The 15,796-nt window shown below is 40.4% G+C and overlaps 1 protein-coding gene across 1 annotated transcript; it reads left to right on the forward strand.

Annotated features, from left to right (window-relative positions):
* The first annotated feature begins 1,890 nt into the window (after positions 1 to 1,890).
* On the forward strand, positions 1,891 to 9,642 carry CHX19 (cation/H+ exchanger 19). The gene is made up of 6 exons (XM_077362383.1): positions 1,891 to 1,981; positions 2,137 to 2,340; positions 4,741 to 5,194; positions 6,162 to 6,709; positions 7,630 to 8,323; positions 8,738 to 9,642. Exons 2-6 carry the CDS (start codon positions 2,140 to 2,142, stop codon positions 9,256 to 9,258), a joined length of 2,418 nt encoding a protein of 805 aa, XP_077218498.1. The 5' UTR covers positions 1,891 to 1,981; positions 2,137 to 2,139; the 3' UTR covers positions 9,259 to 9,642.
* Positions 9,643 to 15,796: the final 6,154 nt, after the last annotated feature.

Below are 15,796 nucleotides of genomic sequence, written 5' to 3' on the forward strand. Positions count from 1 at the left end.
GAGATAGTGGGCCCACCACATCAAAACATGAGGTGTAATTAATGGTGGGGTCATAGCCAGAGGTGTAACATAGTGGGTCCACCAGATAAGTATAAAATGGTGGCCCCCATCCATGCTATGCTTGGGTATAAAGTGTTCGGCCTCACCCTAACAAAAACAAAACATGTGGCAAAAAGGTTGTTTTGCCGGGATTGAAGCTCTAACAAATCTTATTTAGCATTAACTTTCTTCTCAAATTTGCAAGTATGAAGCCCCCATTCCCAACTATGTCATTATTTTTCGCACAAATGAGAAGAAACTAAAGCTGTATTTGATAGTCTCCCCAAGTTACACCGGATTCAAAGAGAATGATATTATACCAGTTTTTGTGGCAGCAGAGGTGAACCGGCATTCTGATGTTTAGTTTTAGCTTTCATATTCAACGCCTCTCAGTTTAACATTATGAAAACTGATTGCGAATGCTACGCCGATTATTGGACTCAAATTTAAACATAATTTTCAGTCCAATAACAGGCTTGGCACTAACAACCGGTTGCCATAATCTAAAACGAACAGGGCCTAGATTTTGGCAACCGATTGTGAGTCCAAAACTAAATGCCAGTTGTACGTACATACAGTTGATCTTGTCCGTTGATCTGGTCGGCTACCAAAAGTTTAGTCTAATTACATGCGTCCACCTGATCGGGAGATCAAAGTCTCTTGATCCATCTAGGATTTTGCCAACCAGGGTTTAATCGAGAATTATAAAGCACTGGATCTATCTTTTGAGATCTTCATTTAGCGCGGGATTGTGGATTCACATTGTTTAATGGTGGTGGCCATGAAACAACGATTCCGATCAATAAATGGGAATCCAAATGTTTTGATCAACGAATAATCCCTCCTTCTCAGGTCCTCTCTCACAATTGGGCACATGAATATTCAATAGAATGGCCAAATGGAGGATCCTAAGCCCTTGATTTTTATAGTCTTCATGTCTTGAGCATGAGATGTACCTTTGGGATAAGACCGAGACCATGCATGCTGCCTCAAATGTTCTGAGAGATCAACAGTCATAATTCGTATACATACCCCGTATGCCTGCTTCGTAGAGGAACCAAAAATTTGCCTTTTATCATTGTCGTTCTTTATTGTAAATCTTATGATAATTTAAAATTTATTGAGAAGAACATTGATCAAATAAACATCCACTTCACCATCCTTGATCCTTCTATCATTCTCTGCTTCATGTTGTGTCATTATAGCTGGGTATTCTCAATTGGTAGATTCTCTCCAGCTGCTTTGGTTGGGGCAACTACCAGTATTGGTGCATTAATGCATGTATTCTTACACATTATATATATGGGGCTTTAAAGAAGCCGTAGCTTGCTTCCAGAAATGAAGTGACATATTTTGCCTCCCCCTTTCACTCTCTGGACAACCCTTTTAGTGTATATATTAATATATAATATATATATTAAAATTTTAACGAGCCGAGCCTGGCCTAAATCGGGCTCGGCTCGTTAAGGATTCGAGCCGAGCTCGAGCAGAGCTTTTTTCGAGCCGAGCTCGAGCGAGCCCGAGCCAAAATTGACACCCTTAATTAGTATGACATGGAACTTTAAATATATGTATATACCAATTCCTTACTTTTGCATTAATTTTTCCTAAAAAAATGAAATTATATTTCCACCCCTCTTGTCTGTGTTTTCTTAAAAACATAGATGCGTTCCATCTCCATTTGCTTGTCATTCTCAGGAAGAGAAAAATGAAAGGGGTGGAAATATCATTACTCTATGGCGTATTCGATAATTTAAGACCATAAACGGGTGCATTCTCCTAAAACTCAGGGAGACAGAGAGCCTATAAATACCTCTCCCACTGCATTTCCACCTAGACATAAAAATGAGTCGTTGAGAGTCGAGACGAATTCCCGCTAAATTTAGCAGCGTTTTTGTAGGAGAATTTCGCGTTTGACTTCTTCCCTGTTTCTATTTTAGAGGTAAGAATGTAAGATAACTCTCTCTTTCTTTCTCTCTCTCCTTGGAGGAAAGGGATTCCCACGCCTTTGAGGATCCATATTTCTGTATGATTTGATTGTAAATGGGGGTGGATTTTCTTACATAATCTTCTTTTGGGTTTGATTTATTTGCTCAGAAAATGGCAACAAATGGTACCATAACCAATGTGTGCCCCGCGCCGATGAAGGCGACGTCGAATGGGGCATTTCAAGGGGACAATCCCCTTGATTTCGCGCTTCCTTTGGCGATTTTACAGATTGTTTTGGTCATAATTTTTACGAGATCCCTTGCTTTCCTTCTCAGACCTCTCAGGCAGCCTAGAGTCATTGCGGAGATCATTGTAAGCTCTCTCTCTCTCTCTCTCTATCCATTTGTTCATTTCGCGTTTTGGGTTTCTGTTTTTTTTTATTTTTTTGAATGGCGAAAAGATTTCATTACAATAAAAGAGAGCAAAGGAAAAAAGAAAAAAGAACAAGGAAATCAAAAATTACGGAGGGAGATAATTAAAAAGCTTTACACTCTCTCTTGAAACTCTGTGTCTTGCCAATCGAGGTTTCTGCTTTTTTTGTTCTATTTCTCTAATTCAGGAGGATTTTACTCATACTTTCATGACGGTCATCTTTTCATGATTCTCCATTTTATCAATTTCTCATCATAGGCAAAAATAAAACTTCAAGGAATAACAAACATAATAAACTCTCTTATAATGGCCGGTTCAACTTAGGGTGCAACACATCGTTTCCTAATTATTTGTATTAGACAGACAGAACTACAGAAGGATATGAATCTCCAAAACATGTGTAAGAGACAGGGTCTCAAAGGTTTTCAATGGCTTTTTCCTTACGAATTACCAATAATCTTAGATAGGGAAGTAGGACTTGTTCTTGGAAGATTTGAAATTTGGTGTAGAAAATTCTGTATCAATCCTCTAAAGATATTTCACATAACCTAATGATAATTGCATTTGGATATGTTATAGTTCATCTCATTTCGATTCTTATAGAATTTAATATTAGCTTTAAAAAATGTTACCTGCAATATTTTCTTAAGCGGGTCCTGTCATTCATCCAAGATGAAGAAAATCTTTGAAACATCCATTCTCTTATGTAGTACACTGTTGAGAAAAAAAATATTCCATTTTTTCTAAGAATTAAAATACCTTAAGGGCCCGTTTGGATGCCGATAAGATTTTGATTTGGAATTCTCACATTTGCAATTCAAATCATTGAATTTCCAATTCAGCGATTGACAGTGAAAAAAATCAGATTTCCAAATAAGCTATGGGAATAAGAAATTAGAAATCCACAGATTTGACAGTTGCCTTCACCCTCTTAGCTCCTCAACCTCTCTCCTGCAGCAGGAATTACCCCTTTACCTCTCTTTCTCCCTCAACATGAGCTGGTAGATCTATTCATTTTGTACTGAAAACTCAATTCCAATTCCAAATACAAAATATGAGGTATCCGAACAGGCCCCTTATATTAAACACGGTTTTTTGACCAACTTTACAACTTTACCTTAGCTATATATTTTGCATTTTAACGTGTTTCCATATGTTTGACCATTTTATTTACTACCCTTTATTTTTTTAACCACCGCCATATTAAACTCATTTTCTCCCGTCAATCACGTTTTTCTAGCTATGGTCACACCCATACAAACATCTAAAAAGGAAGGGCCCGTGAATGTCACATGTAAACATCTGTATCCTTTAAACGGGTGGCAATCACAAGTATCGCCCATTAATATTGCATGTGGCCACCGAAATTGGATTGATTATAGATCAAATTAGACTTTTCAGAAACTCTTCAAAAGAAGCTAAGCCGTTGATTCATTGGGATCCATGTAATTAATGTTCTTGATTATACATGCATGCCTCATCAGACCCAAGGTTGATCTTTAAGTTAATTCATATCTTAAAGTGATTGTTTGGATTGTGAAATCATGAATTCATCCTCTCTACTCTTATCATCTCTATCTTTACCTCATTATTACTTTATGAGGCACTGGCACACGCAGTTGTGTAGTTATAAAAATAGTGGGCCCACTCCATTTGATGATCAAAACCATTCATGCCCTGAAAATCATCTCAATATGATGATCCTAACCCTCCAATCGTTGTACAATATGTCGTCCCACTGTATTTTTCCATAAAAATATGTGCATTTATGTGCACAAACTATATAAAAAGGCTACAGATATTTGTGCTTCCATGTTTTGATAAAGAGACAAACTCACCCTGTCTTTTCCTTTGTAATTGGCTTTTAAGAGCATTTTGGGAATTGCAATAGATTATGACAGACAAGGTGAGTTCGTCTCGTTATCAAAACATGGTGGCGAGAATATTAGTTGCCAATAAAAACCCTTTCAACTTAGTCATAAAAGTCAAAAGTGTGCCTCGTTCCACTCGAATCATGTTCTCCAATAACTAATACTCTTGAAACTTAGCCATAAAAACAGACATGGTGAGTTCGTCTCGTTATCAACAATCTGGATTTTAAATACATGACCCCACTAATGCCCTGTCAAAGAAGGGAAGTGATATATTCACCCCATTTTCTTTAGGGCAAGGGTAAATTCGCATCCTTTAAAGGAGGGCATGTGGTAGACTTTAACGTTTTTTTTAACGTAGGTGCGAATTATCCTACTGAGGGGCGAATTTATCCCTTTCTTTATTTGGAACTGCCCACTCTAGTGTATTTATGAATATTAACATGCATGAGTTTATGACCGTGGTCAGGGCGGTATACTGCTAGGCCCATCAGCCCTAGGCAGAAGCGAGCGCTTCCTTCACACGGTCTTCCCTTCCCGGAGCTTAACAGTCCTTGACACTTTAGCCAACATTGGCCTCCTCTTCTTCCTCTTCCTCGTCGGTCTCGAGCTAGACATCAGTGCCATTCGCCGGACCGGCAAGAAAGCCCTCGGCATCGCCCTCGCTGGCATCACCCTCCCCTTCATCCTCGGCATCGGAACTTCCGTTGTCCTCCGAAAAACAATCGCCAAAGGAGTCGCCTCGGGCCCCTTTCTCGTCTTCATGGGCGTCTCTCTCTCCATCACCGCCTTCCCTGTCCTCGCACGAATCCTCGCCGAGCTCAAACTCCTCACCACCGATGTCGGCCGGATCGCTATGTCAGCAGCCGCAGTCAATGACGTGGCCGCATGGATACTCCTTGCCCTCGCCATCGCCCTCTCAGGTAGCAAAACTCCATTTTAAACAGCGTTTCTTTGTTTTAAAAAAAACCACGTTTTATTGGTTTGTGGTTTAATACTCCATTTAAAACTTTTTAAAACTTTTACAGTAAAAAAAACTAAAGTCCTTTTAGGAAAACATTTTAAGAGGAATAATAGAATGAAGGGTGCCCTTGTAAAAATCAACTTCAAGGGCTCCTCCACTGGTTGGTATAAAAAAAAGTGCATTTATGGTGGCGCTGATGGCAAAGAAAAATGTGGAAACAGCTTTGACTTTGTTGATATCAACCAATTAGGGGCGCCCTGTTAGAAGTAATTAGGTCAAGCAAGAGGTTGCTTGATGCATTACACCCAAGGTATCTAGTTTGGAATACCAAGTTTATTGCCTCCAGCCCTTATATATAGAGATACACTAGGGTTAATGATTGGTTAATGGACTCTAGCCCATGTAGGCCTACTATACCGGTCCATTATTTTATTGGGCTTATATTAGAACATACATGAGTTATATCATATACCCAACACGCCCTTCATTCTATCAATCCTGACATTTTAAACTCGTATTAAACACGCTTTTTCTTGCCAAATTTCCAAAAGAAAATGTATTAAACAGGTTTTTTTTACCAATTTCCAGCTTTATCCCCACTATATTTTTTAAATGGCGGAATTTTAAACACATTTTTTTGTGGAGAAATTATATGGTGCCCGCCCCTGAAGTCACATCACATGTGGGGTGGCATGACAAAAGTACCACCCATGATGTTTGATCTAACAACAACCTCTTAAAAGTGGGTTGTTGTTGGATCAAATATCAAGGCCGGTACAGACCATACAGGACTTCATACTTGGCCACCGTATAAAAGATCTTTTTTTGTGTTTCCCATTTTAAACTATTTTTTTTCAACCAATACTGTGTTAAACTCGAATTTTTCCCGTCCTGTTTTCCATTCACATTTTGCTAACTATGACCAGGATCCGGCCACTCCCCTCTCATCTCCATCTGGGTCCTTCTCTCCGGCATCGGCTTTGTCCTATTCGCAATCTTCGTTCTCCGCCCATTTCTCGCTTTAATGTCACGCCGATCTTTCGACGGAGAGCCCGTCAAAGAGCTCTATATTTGTGCCACCCTGGCCACCGTCCTTGCCGCCGGTTTCATCACCGATACCATCGGCATACACGCTCTCTTCGGGGCCTTTATTGTCGGCATTATCATGCCGAAAGACGGGCCCTTTGCCGGTGTGCTAATTGAGAAGATTGAAGATATAGTGTCTGGCCTTTTCTTGCCACTATACTTTGTTTCGAGCGGTCTAAAGACTAATGTTGCCACTATCAGAGGTGGGCAATCGTGGGGTTTGCTTGTCCTTGTTATTACTACTGCGTGTTTGGGAAAGATCGCCGGAACCATCATCGTGGCAGCCATATTCAAGGTGCAATGCCGGGAGGCTTTGGCCCTCGGCTTCCTCATGAACACCAAAGGGTTGGTAGAACTTATCGTCCTCAATATTGGCAAGGACAGAAAGGTATGCCAAATAGTTTAAAAACTCTGATAAATCAACTAGGATAAGTTTAGTGTTGATTAGACGAGTTTTACTACTCTGCAAAATTAGTCTTCTACTTTGCTCTATTTGGAGAAAAGAGTTTTCAAGTTTGACAATTTGCAAATCGAGTCGTCACATTTGGGTGAATTTTACAAATCCGGTCGTACAGTGATTACCCGTAGTAGTTTTGTTTGACTAGTAAAAAGACCAAAATGTAAAAAGACGAAAAATTACCTCGTAAAAAAGGAAAGTCGCTGTGTGACACTCACTCAAACCATGAATAGGTGGGGCCCACCATTTAAACCCCACGTTATGATGGGTTGGGGTCACCATTTTTAGACTTCATGTTTTGATGGGGTTTGACATAGATAGTGGGTCTAACCAACTAAACTGAAACCCATGCATATGGTGGGGCCACCATTTTTCCTCATGTGTTAATGGGGTAGGTCCCACAGTATCCACTCGAGCCAATGCATAGTTGGAGCCTACTATTTTACACCTCATACTTTAATGGGAGTATAGCAGCTATTTTAATCTTTTTACAAGTTAATTTTCATCTTTTCGCAATTAGGTCTTTTTTGCTCCCCAAAGACGAGAGTTCGAATCCCCTGGGCTTACCCGATGCGCGTGGTCTACGGGTATTTGCGCGCATCCAGAGGGAATTAGTCCCACTTTACAAAGTGAGGTGGGACACCCTACGTCATCAAAAAAAAAAAAAAAAAGGGTCTTTTTTGAGTTAAAAAATAAAAAATAAAAAATCCACCATGGGTATTTGGTCACAAACTTATACCTTGCCATCACCTAGTTTGCAAAATTCTCTCAATCACCTATTTTGCAAATAAAGCAAAGTAGAATACTTCTTTTGCCAAACCCCCATATCTGAATTCAAACAACAATTACAGGTATTAAACGATGAGACATTCGCTGTGTTAGTGGTAATGGCATTGTTCACAACCTTCATCACAACCCCACTAGTGACAGCCGTCTACAAACCCGCCCGCAAATCCGCCCCTTACAAGCACCGAACCATCCAACGGAGCAACCCCGACACAGAGCTCCGAATCCTCGCTTGCTTCCATAGCACCCGCAACATCCCCACTATGATCAACCTCATCGAATCCTCCCGTGGGACCCGCCGCCGAGGCATCACAGTCTATGCCATGCACCTAATGGAGCTCTCAGAACGCTCCTCCGCCATCTCCATGGTCCACAAAGCTCGCCGGAATGGCCTCCCGTTCTGGAACAAAAATCGCTCCGAGGGAAACCACATGGTCATCGCCTTTGAAGCCTATGAACAGCTGAGTAGCGTATCCATCCGTCCGATGACTGCAATTTCCCAACTCTCCACTATGCATGAAGATATTGTTACAAGTGCTCACCAAAAACGGACTGCTCTCCTCCTCATCCCATTCCATAAATACCAACGTTTAGATGGTGGGATGGAATCACTCGGAAACGGATTCCGGCATGTTAACGACCGGGTCCTTCAGCATGCGCCGTGCTCTGTCGGAATCCTTGTAGACCGTGGCCTCGGTGGTGCGAAGCAGATCTCTGCTAGTGATGTTTCTTTCTCCGCAGTCACTCTCTTTTTTGGAGGTAGTGTGAAACAACCAATTACTCCAAAAGCTTAAGCTGTTAGAGATGATGTTATTTAATTAAGAGGAGTGCGAGAGAGAGAGGTGGCAGTCTCCATTTATGATCACACAGAAAAGTTATGATCATAACTGTCATAAATGGATATTGACCAACGGGGCGCCCTTTCACCCCAATTTTTGGAAGGGCATATGTGAGTCCAGCATTCCTCTTTCATCATATGGAGGGGTCATATGGCACATGTGGCACCTCTTTTGGGCCGGGCATACACATGTAATTTTAATATCAAAGAGTTATTGGGTTTTAAACCCATGACCTATCTTGAGGCAATAGCTCTGATACCATGTGAAACAACAAATTACTCCAGAAGCTTAAGCTGTTAGAGATGGTGTTATTTAATCATTTATACTTCAACAGGTAGGGACGATCGGGAGGCTCTAGCTTACGGCGCTCGCATTGCGGAACACCCCGGGATCGCATTCACCGTCTTACGTTTTGTCCCAGAGGCAGGTAAGTCACTTGGGAATGAAAGCGTGGGTGTAGGTATCGAAGCCGACGAGAAATCCGCAGACGATGAGTTCATCAAGGGTTTCAGAAAAGACGTCTCTGTAGGAGAAAATTCGTCGATTTCTTATGAGGAAAAGGTGGTGGGGAGCAAAGAGGAAATCATCAGTGTTTTGAGAGGGATGAACCGGTGCAATCTCTTCCTTGTGGGGCGGAAGCCGCTGACCGCTACTTTGTCCACCAATAAGAGCAACGAATGCCCGGAATTAGGTCCAGTTGGGAGCTTCATGGCATCTTCAGAATTCTCAACCACGGCATCAGTGTTAGTGATTCAGCAATACGATTCTAATGCGGTTCACGTTGTGCCGATGCTAGAAGAGGTGGCCGGGATACATGACCTACAGGACACACCAAGACACCCAGACCAAAGCTAGTTGATGAATGACCTTTTGCCAATGTTGGGAAGACTATTTTTTGGCAAATCCATTGACCCCGATCAAATGTAGGAAAATGATATTTCAACTCCTATTGTTTCTTTTTATGAAAATGCCTGTATTTCCCCCCTCTTTTATTTGTCTTTTCCGGAAATATAGGGGAAAGACAAAAAGGGGGGTTGAAATAAAGGGAAAGGGGGTTAAAATGTCAATTTCCTTTATTAAAACATACGTACATGAGTCACGAGTCACGAGTCACGAGTCATCACTCGTCAGTATATAAATATATGTATAATTGTTCCGTTTCTTTGTTGGCACTCCTCCTACGAGTAAGTTTCATGATGTATCTAACCTTGCATATGTACCAAAGAAAATTATTTTGTAGATTGTTATAGTGTTCTTGTGTGGAAAAGAAGTGGGAGTTAGAAATCAAGCACCTAGTGTAAGGGCTACGACCCATCATCAAGCAGTCGATAGAAATCACAAGAGATGCCAAAGCAATCACGACGCCCAATCAGGGCAACAAACTTAAGTCAGAAACACAAATCAGGACAACATACCAATAGATAAAGGGAAATGTTTTCAGCACTACTGTATTTTGATGAGGGAACTCCTCACTTTATTAAAAGTACGGTATGGGCCGCACCATAGGATGATCCAAGCCGTCCATTAGATGGGCCACAGCCTAAATAGGTTGTGCCCCAAAAATTATTTCCGTAGATTGATCCTAACCCTCCGATCTATAGAGGGTTATGATCAACCCTCTAACATTCAGATCGGAGAGTTAGGATCAACCTATGGAAATGATTTTTGGGGCACAACCTATTTAGGTCGTGGCCCATCTAATGGACAGTTCAGATCATCCTATGGTGTGGGCCATACCTTACTTTTAATAAAGTGAAGAGTGCCCTCATCAAAATACAGTAGTGCTGATAACATCTTTCTTTCTTTGTTACTTCTTAGCCTACACAAGTGCCACGCCCAGTTGATGGAAAAGACCCCCGATATTGTTCAACTCCAAATTAGCCGATCCTGGCTTGAAAATAAGTGGGGCTCTACATCATTTAGTATTTCTTCGCAGACCACATGTAAAAACCTGAGAATCCGATCCCACCTCCACTCACCTAAGTAGATGAGATCGATCTTGACTTTCTGCTTCAAATCAATCCAAACCCTATTAATTGTGTGCTCTATTAGAGGATTGCTTCTAAGCCAGAGATCTCACTCAAATTCAATTAATCTTTAATTTTCTTTCTGAAAAGTAGGACTCAGGTGACTCCTTCAATGTCATTAGAGTTCATGGATGAGATTCTTGATCGTGTGGAAGGCCACATAATTCATTTCAGTCATGTGAGGAGGTCAGCAAATCGACAGGCAGACTGACTACCTTGTGCGCAAGTATCTAGATTGGAATTAGAGTTTTTTTTTTACCTTCGCATGTGACCATCTTATATAGTAGTGGCTTTGCATATCTAATAAAATACTTTCGTACAAAAAACGATCGATAAAAGAAGAAAAGGAGAAGAGAACAAATTGAAAAGGGAATTAACCAATAAAAATGTACTAAAATTGTCAAAGAAGGGGAAATTTTCAGCATTTCCAGATGCTTCTTCCAAGGAGATACATGACCTCATCCCACCTGTTGCTCAAGTGCTCTATGAAGAAAACAATGAAATTTGAACAGGTGCTTCAAAGTTTTCAATAAAAAAATAAACTTGTTGTGCGTACATTATGGCATAAAAAATATATGATGATTTTGAAGACCTTAACTGATGCAGATGAAAACTACCAAGAACGTACGATGTATAACAAGTCTAGCCACCAGCTTTTCAGGCATCAAATCTTGTCTGTTTTGTATGATTTTGGTATCTTTAAAAAGGTTTTTCGATCGATCTGGACATAATTTGAAGAAGTTATGATAGATTTAGGTTATTGTAATAAGATTTTAGCTTTTATTTAAGTTACTTTAGGTGGATACCTTAGATTTGTTGCTTAGGTTTTAAGTAAGCTTTTAGGGTTTTTTTTATTGTAAATAAATATTATCAAAGTATTTTAATAAGCTTCTTTGAATTATTAAATGACACTTGGCCTTTAGGCTTTTGACTTTTTTGAGAACTTTCGATTATTTCCTGTTCCATTATGAGAAACTCTACTTTGACAAGATCGACGTAAATTTCTTCCCCTTCGATAATGATCGAAGTATTCTATTCCCTACGACTGTGGTCGAAGGGCCCTTTTTATTTTTTATTTTATCCTTGTGCCTTTGCTGCTGCGCAATGAAGAACCTTCAAGTTTTTGGACTACATAAGTTATGTTTAGATGCAGATAGTTTACGTTGTAAATTAGCGGTATAAGTAGTCAATAGGGAAGAGACATACATTTGATCTACGTAGGACTTTTCTGGTAGAATGATTAGTAGTGTTTGGTTGCCAACCTCGTAATGTAATGGGAGGGGGTTACCAAAAAGGCTTTGTTTGGTTGACACTAATCGAAGTATTCTATTCCCTACGACAGTGATCTACTTAGGACTTTTAGGCATCAACCTGCATGGGTTCTGTTTGGTAGTCTCAGGGATTTGGATGCTAAATTGGCAATCCAACGCCATAAAGTAACCAAAAAGTTCATTTTTTTTAACTTGGGTAATCCTTGAGGATGTTTGATGTGGCAATCCAACGCCATAAAGTTACCAAAAAGTTCATTTTTTTTAACTTGGGTAATCCTTGAGGATGTTTGATGTGGCAACCACACAGTCCCTAACTAATGAACTTGATATATTTTCAAGAATATAAAATTAGAAGGAAAAAAAGAATGTATGTGAGCAGTTCAAGCACACAGCCCCCTCATGATTCACAGCTCTGCCTCTAAGTCCTTATTTAAGGCTCTCTTTGGATTCCAAGAGTTTGCTGGAAAAGTTTTTTCTAAAATTTCATACTTTTTTACGCATTAAAAAACATAACTTGTGCCTATTCCATTTTAATTTGGAAGGGACCTTCAGTTGATGATGATATCCCTTTGTTAGGCCATGTTTAGATCTTCGACGACCCAAAATCACCTCAATATCCAATCTTAACATCCAATAATGTGTGACTTTTGTTTGATATACGCTGCTGCCTATATGTTGTTTCTTAACCATCCATGTTCAAATAAAAAAATTACAAATTCTTAGATATTAGGATTGAAATATTTTGTGAATTTTAATCCAATGCGATCCAAACCAAGGTCTATCAAATGAATGGTTCCGATCAATCAAAGGTAGGACTCACTCTGCTACAAAGGTAGGACTCAAGAAATAAGGTTTTTACCGGTGTACATATACCAGAGGTCAATATAATATTCCCTAATTAGATGCATATGCCGGCGGTCTTAACTGACCCACTAGTGTATGATTTTTGTTAGTTCGCCGCCGAAAAGTACTGGCAAATGATTTCATGGTGGTGCATCAATTTTGTTGGGACAGAGTTGCATTCATGAATAAGGTAAATGATAAATTTGCCACCTTTATTTCACTCAGGACAGCCACTTCTAGTGTACTTATGAGTAGGGTTGCAACTTGGGTCGGGTTTTGCCCGACCTGCGTCGACCCAACCCGAAAATAACATGGATCGGGTTTGGAAATTATGGGTCTTGCGTAGGGTTGGGTTTTAAATTGGAAAACCCTACTCAATCTTGGGTAGGGCCGGGTTTAAAGAAAAAAAAAACCTGAAACCCGACTCGACTCGTATGGGTGCACTGTGACTTTCTTAAATATCTCTCGAAATAACATTGAAAATTATTTTCTAATTTATTGATAGAATTGTTTTGATTGAGGTGATCATGTCGGTTATGTGAAAATATAGTGTCCTTAAAGTTAGACCTGGCAAACGGGTGGGTTGGGTTGGGTCGACCCGCGGGTCATGCGGGTGGGGGTCACGCGGGTTGCTGGTCAAAATGACCCGCATTCCTACGGGTCAGCAACCAGGTGACCCGTACCCAATGCGGGTGGGTCAGGTCGGCCCGCGGGTTACCCCCAAGTTTTTCCAAAACAGAGTTTTTATTGGGCGGTGATAAATTCACCCCCTTCTATGTATGAATTCACCTCCTAATTTTCAAAATGGACGGTACAGCCTACACCATATGATGATCCAAGCCGTCCATTTGATGGGCCACAACGTAAATAGACCGTGCCCCAAAAATCATTGCCATAGGACGATCTCAACCGTTCGATCTATAGAAGTTTCCATATTGTCAGTCCCTCTTTAGATCGGAGGGTTAGAATCATCCTATGCTAATGATTTTTTGGGCCCAACCTATTTACATTATGTCCCATCAAATGCACGGTCTGGATCATCCTATGGTGTGGGCTGTACCTTCCAATCGTCCATTTTGAAAAATAGGGAGTGTATTCATGCATAGTAAATTAGTAATGCCCATGAGCTACCGGAAGTTGGGAGTCCTCAAAAAGTTAGATGTTGTTAGAAGGGCTGATGTCCAAACACAAGTGCACTAATCCAGCTCAAAAAGTGAGATGCTCTTAGCCCTTGATCTCATTTTCTATTTTAAAATAAAAAATGTAAAAAAAAAATCAAAAAAATCACAGGTGCCCATGGTTGACCCGACCCGACCCGTGTTTTTGCGGGTTGGGTCACCCGCGCCCGTACCCGCAAATTTGCGGGTGGGTTGGGTAGACCTGCGGGCACGGGTCGCGTTTTTTTCTACAATCTTTAAAATTAATCACTATCCTTCGCTAAAAAAAATGAAAACTCGACCCAACCCGAGAAACTATCTTGGGTAGGGTCGGGTTTAGGAATCTCGGGTTTTCCTGTAAAAAATTAGACCCGACCCGACCCGAGATAATTCTCGGGTAGGGTAGGGTTTTGGAAAACCCGACCCGAGTTGCACCCATGAATACTCAAGCATAACCCGTACGGGGTATGGCTCTTTGGATTAAAGTCACGGATAATGCTCCTAGTGATGAGAGTTCGAATCCCTTCGGGCTTATCCAATGCACGTGGTTTAGGGGTGATTGCGCGCTTCCGTAGGGAATAGTCCCCGCCCTAAAAATTAGGGTTAGGATAACCTATGTCATTAAAAAAAAAAAAAAAAAAAAAAAAAGCTCTGAAGCATGGTGTGGGACAAGGACATTGTTTATCTTTCTGTTGCTAACTATTTTCGTCAAAGTCAAATATTTCTAGTATCTTGCAAAGAAAATTTGTTTTGGTTCTCATGAACAATTTAGTATAATATTATCTCTTGATTAAACCGTTGTGCCAAATTTCAACTTTTGGGATAGCTCTCCGGAAATTTCGAAAACAATGTTTCCCAAAATCTTGTTGGGAGTGTGAACCAAACAAACACGACCCAACCCGGACGCGTTTTCCTCACCTTATAACAAAATATAAAACAGGTCAGCATCTTCTCTGAGACGTTGTCGAGTTTTCCTGGCGGCTCGGACGAGAAAAACACTGTGGTGAAATGACGAGAACGTCCCTGTTTTTTCTTTTCCTTGACGAAAAAGTATGCACGCCATCTAGAAAGGCGAAAAAAAAAAAAAGGGATTTGCTAGGAACCATAGTAGAGGGCATTTCGAGGTTGGACTGTTGCATGTGAGAGCAGCCATCCACGGCTTAGAATTTTTCTTATTCTTTTACTCACCTGAGGTGGCTTCTCTCGCATGCAACAGCCCAACCGCGAAAATTCCTTCTGCGATGGTCCCTAGCAAACCCCAAAAAATAGAAGAGAAAAGAAGGCTACTGATATTTGGCACTATAATGTTTTAATAATTGCACTAACTTCTCTTGCCTTTTACTGTCTAAACAGTTGTCAGTGGTTATTACAATTTACAAATTCCAAAAAGCTTTCCGTAGCCCATAAAAACAGAAAAGACAAGCTGTATTTGTGCACTTATTAAAACATGGTAGTAACAATGTCCCTAAAAATAAAAAGTACAAAAAGGGTTGTCATTAACTCCATCGGTCCTTCCACAAAGTAGAATATTGATCCCTGAGGCCTGTGAGAGCAGCCATAATAAAGGGCATATTTTAAGAATTTTGAGCATATTTGCTATGGACCGTCGCAGAAGGTATTTCTCAGAGGGGCTGTTGCCTGAGAGTGCAGCCACTTCAGATGAATTAAATGAATAAGACAATATCTGAGCCTATGTGGCTGTCATCTCAGGCAACCGCCCATCCCAAGAAATTCCTTCTGCCATGGTCCCTAGCAAATCCCATTTTAGAATTTGACTTTTAAAGGAGAATCCAGAATCCAGACCCAACCAGATGAGAATTGTTGACATTTTTCAAAATGGAAATGATATCAGCACAACCTTGTTTGTATAATTTCACCAACCCATCTTGTCCTCTATCATTTTTTAAAAGAGCCATCAAGGGTTATTAAAGTTCCCAAACAGAACTTAAAACCAATTAAAAAGGAAAAGACAAGCTACATCTGTGCAATTATTAAAGAATTGGTTGTGCTGATATCATTTCCCTTTTCAAAGGATGCATAGAAAAAGATAAGGGCATTCTAGTCTCTAAAAAACAATAGTTTTTTCTTTTTGCCT

This window comes from Tasmannia lanceolata, unplaced genomic scaffold (genome assembly GCF_043159265.1).
Source record: "Tasmannia lanceolata isolate RefF3 unplaced genomic scaffold, GAP_Taslan_0.1 ptg000019l, whole genome shotgun sequence".
Taxonomy (NCBI): Eukaryota; Viridiplantae; Streptophyta; class Magnoliopsida; order Canellales; family Winteraceae; genus Tasmannia; species Tasmannia lanceolata.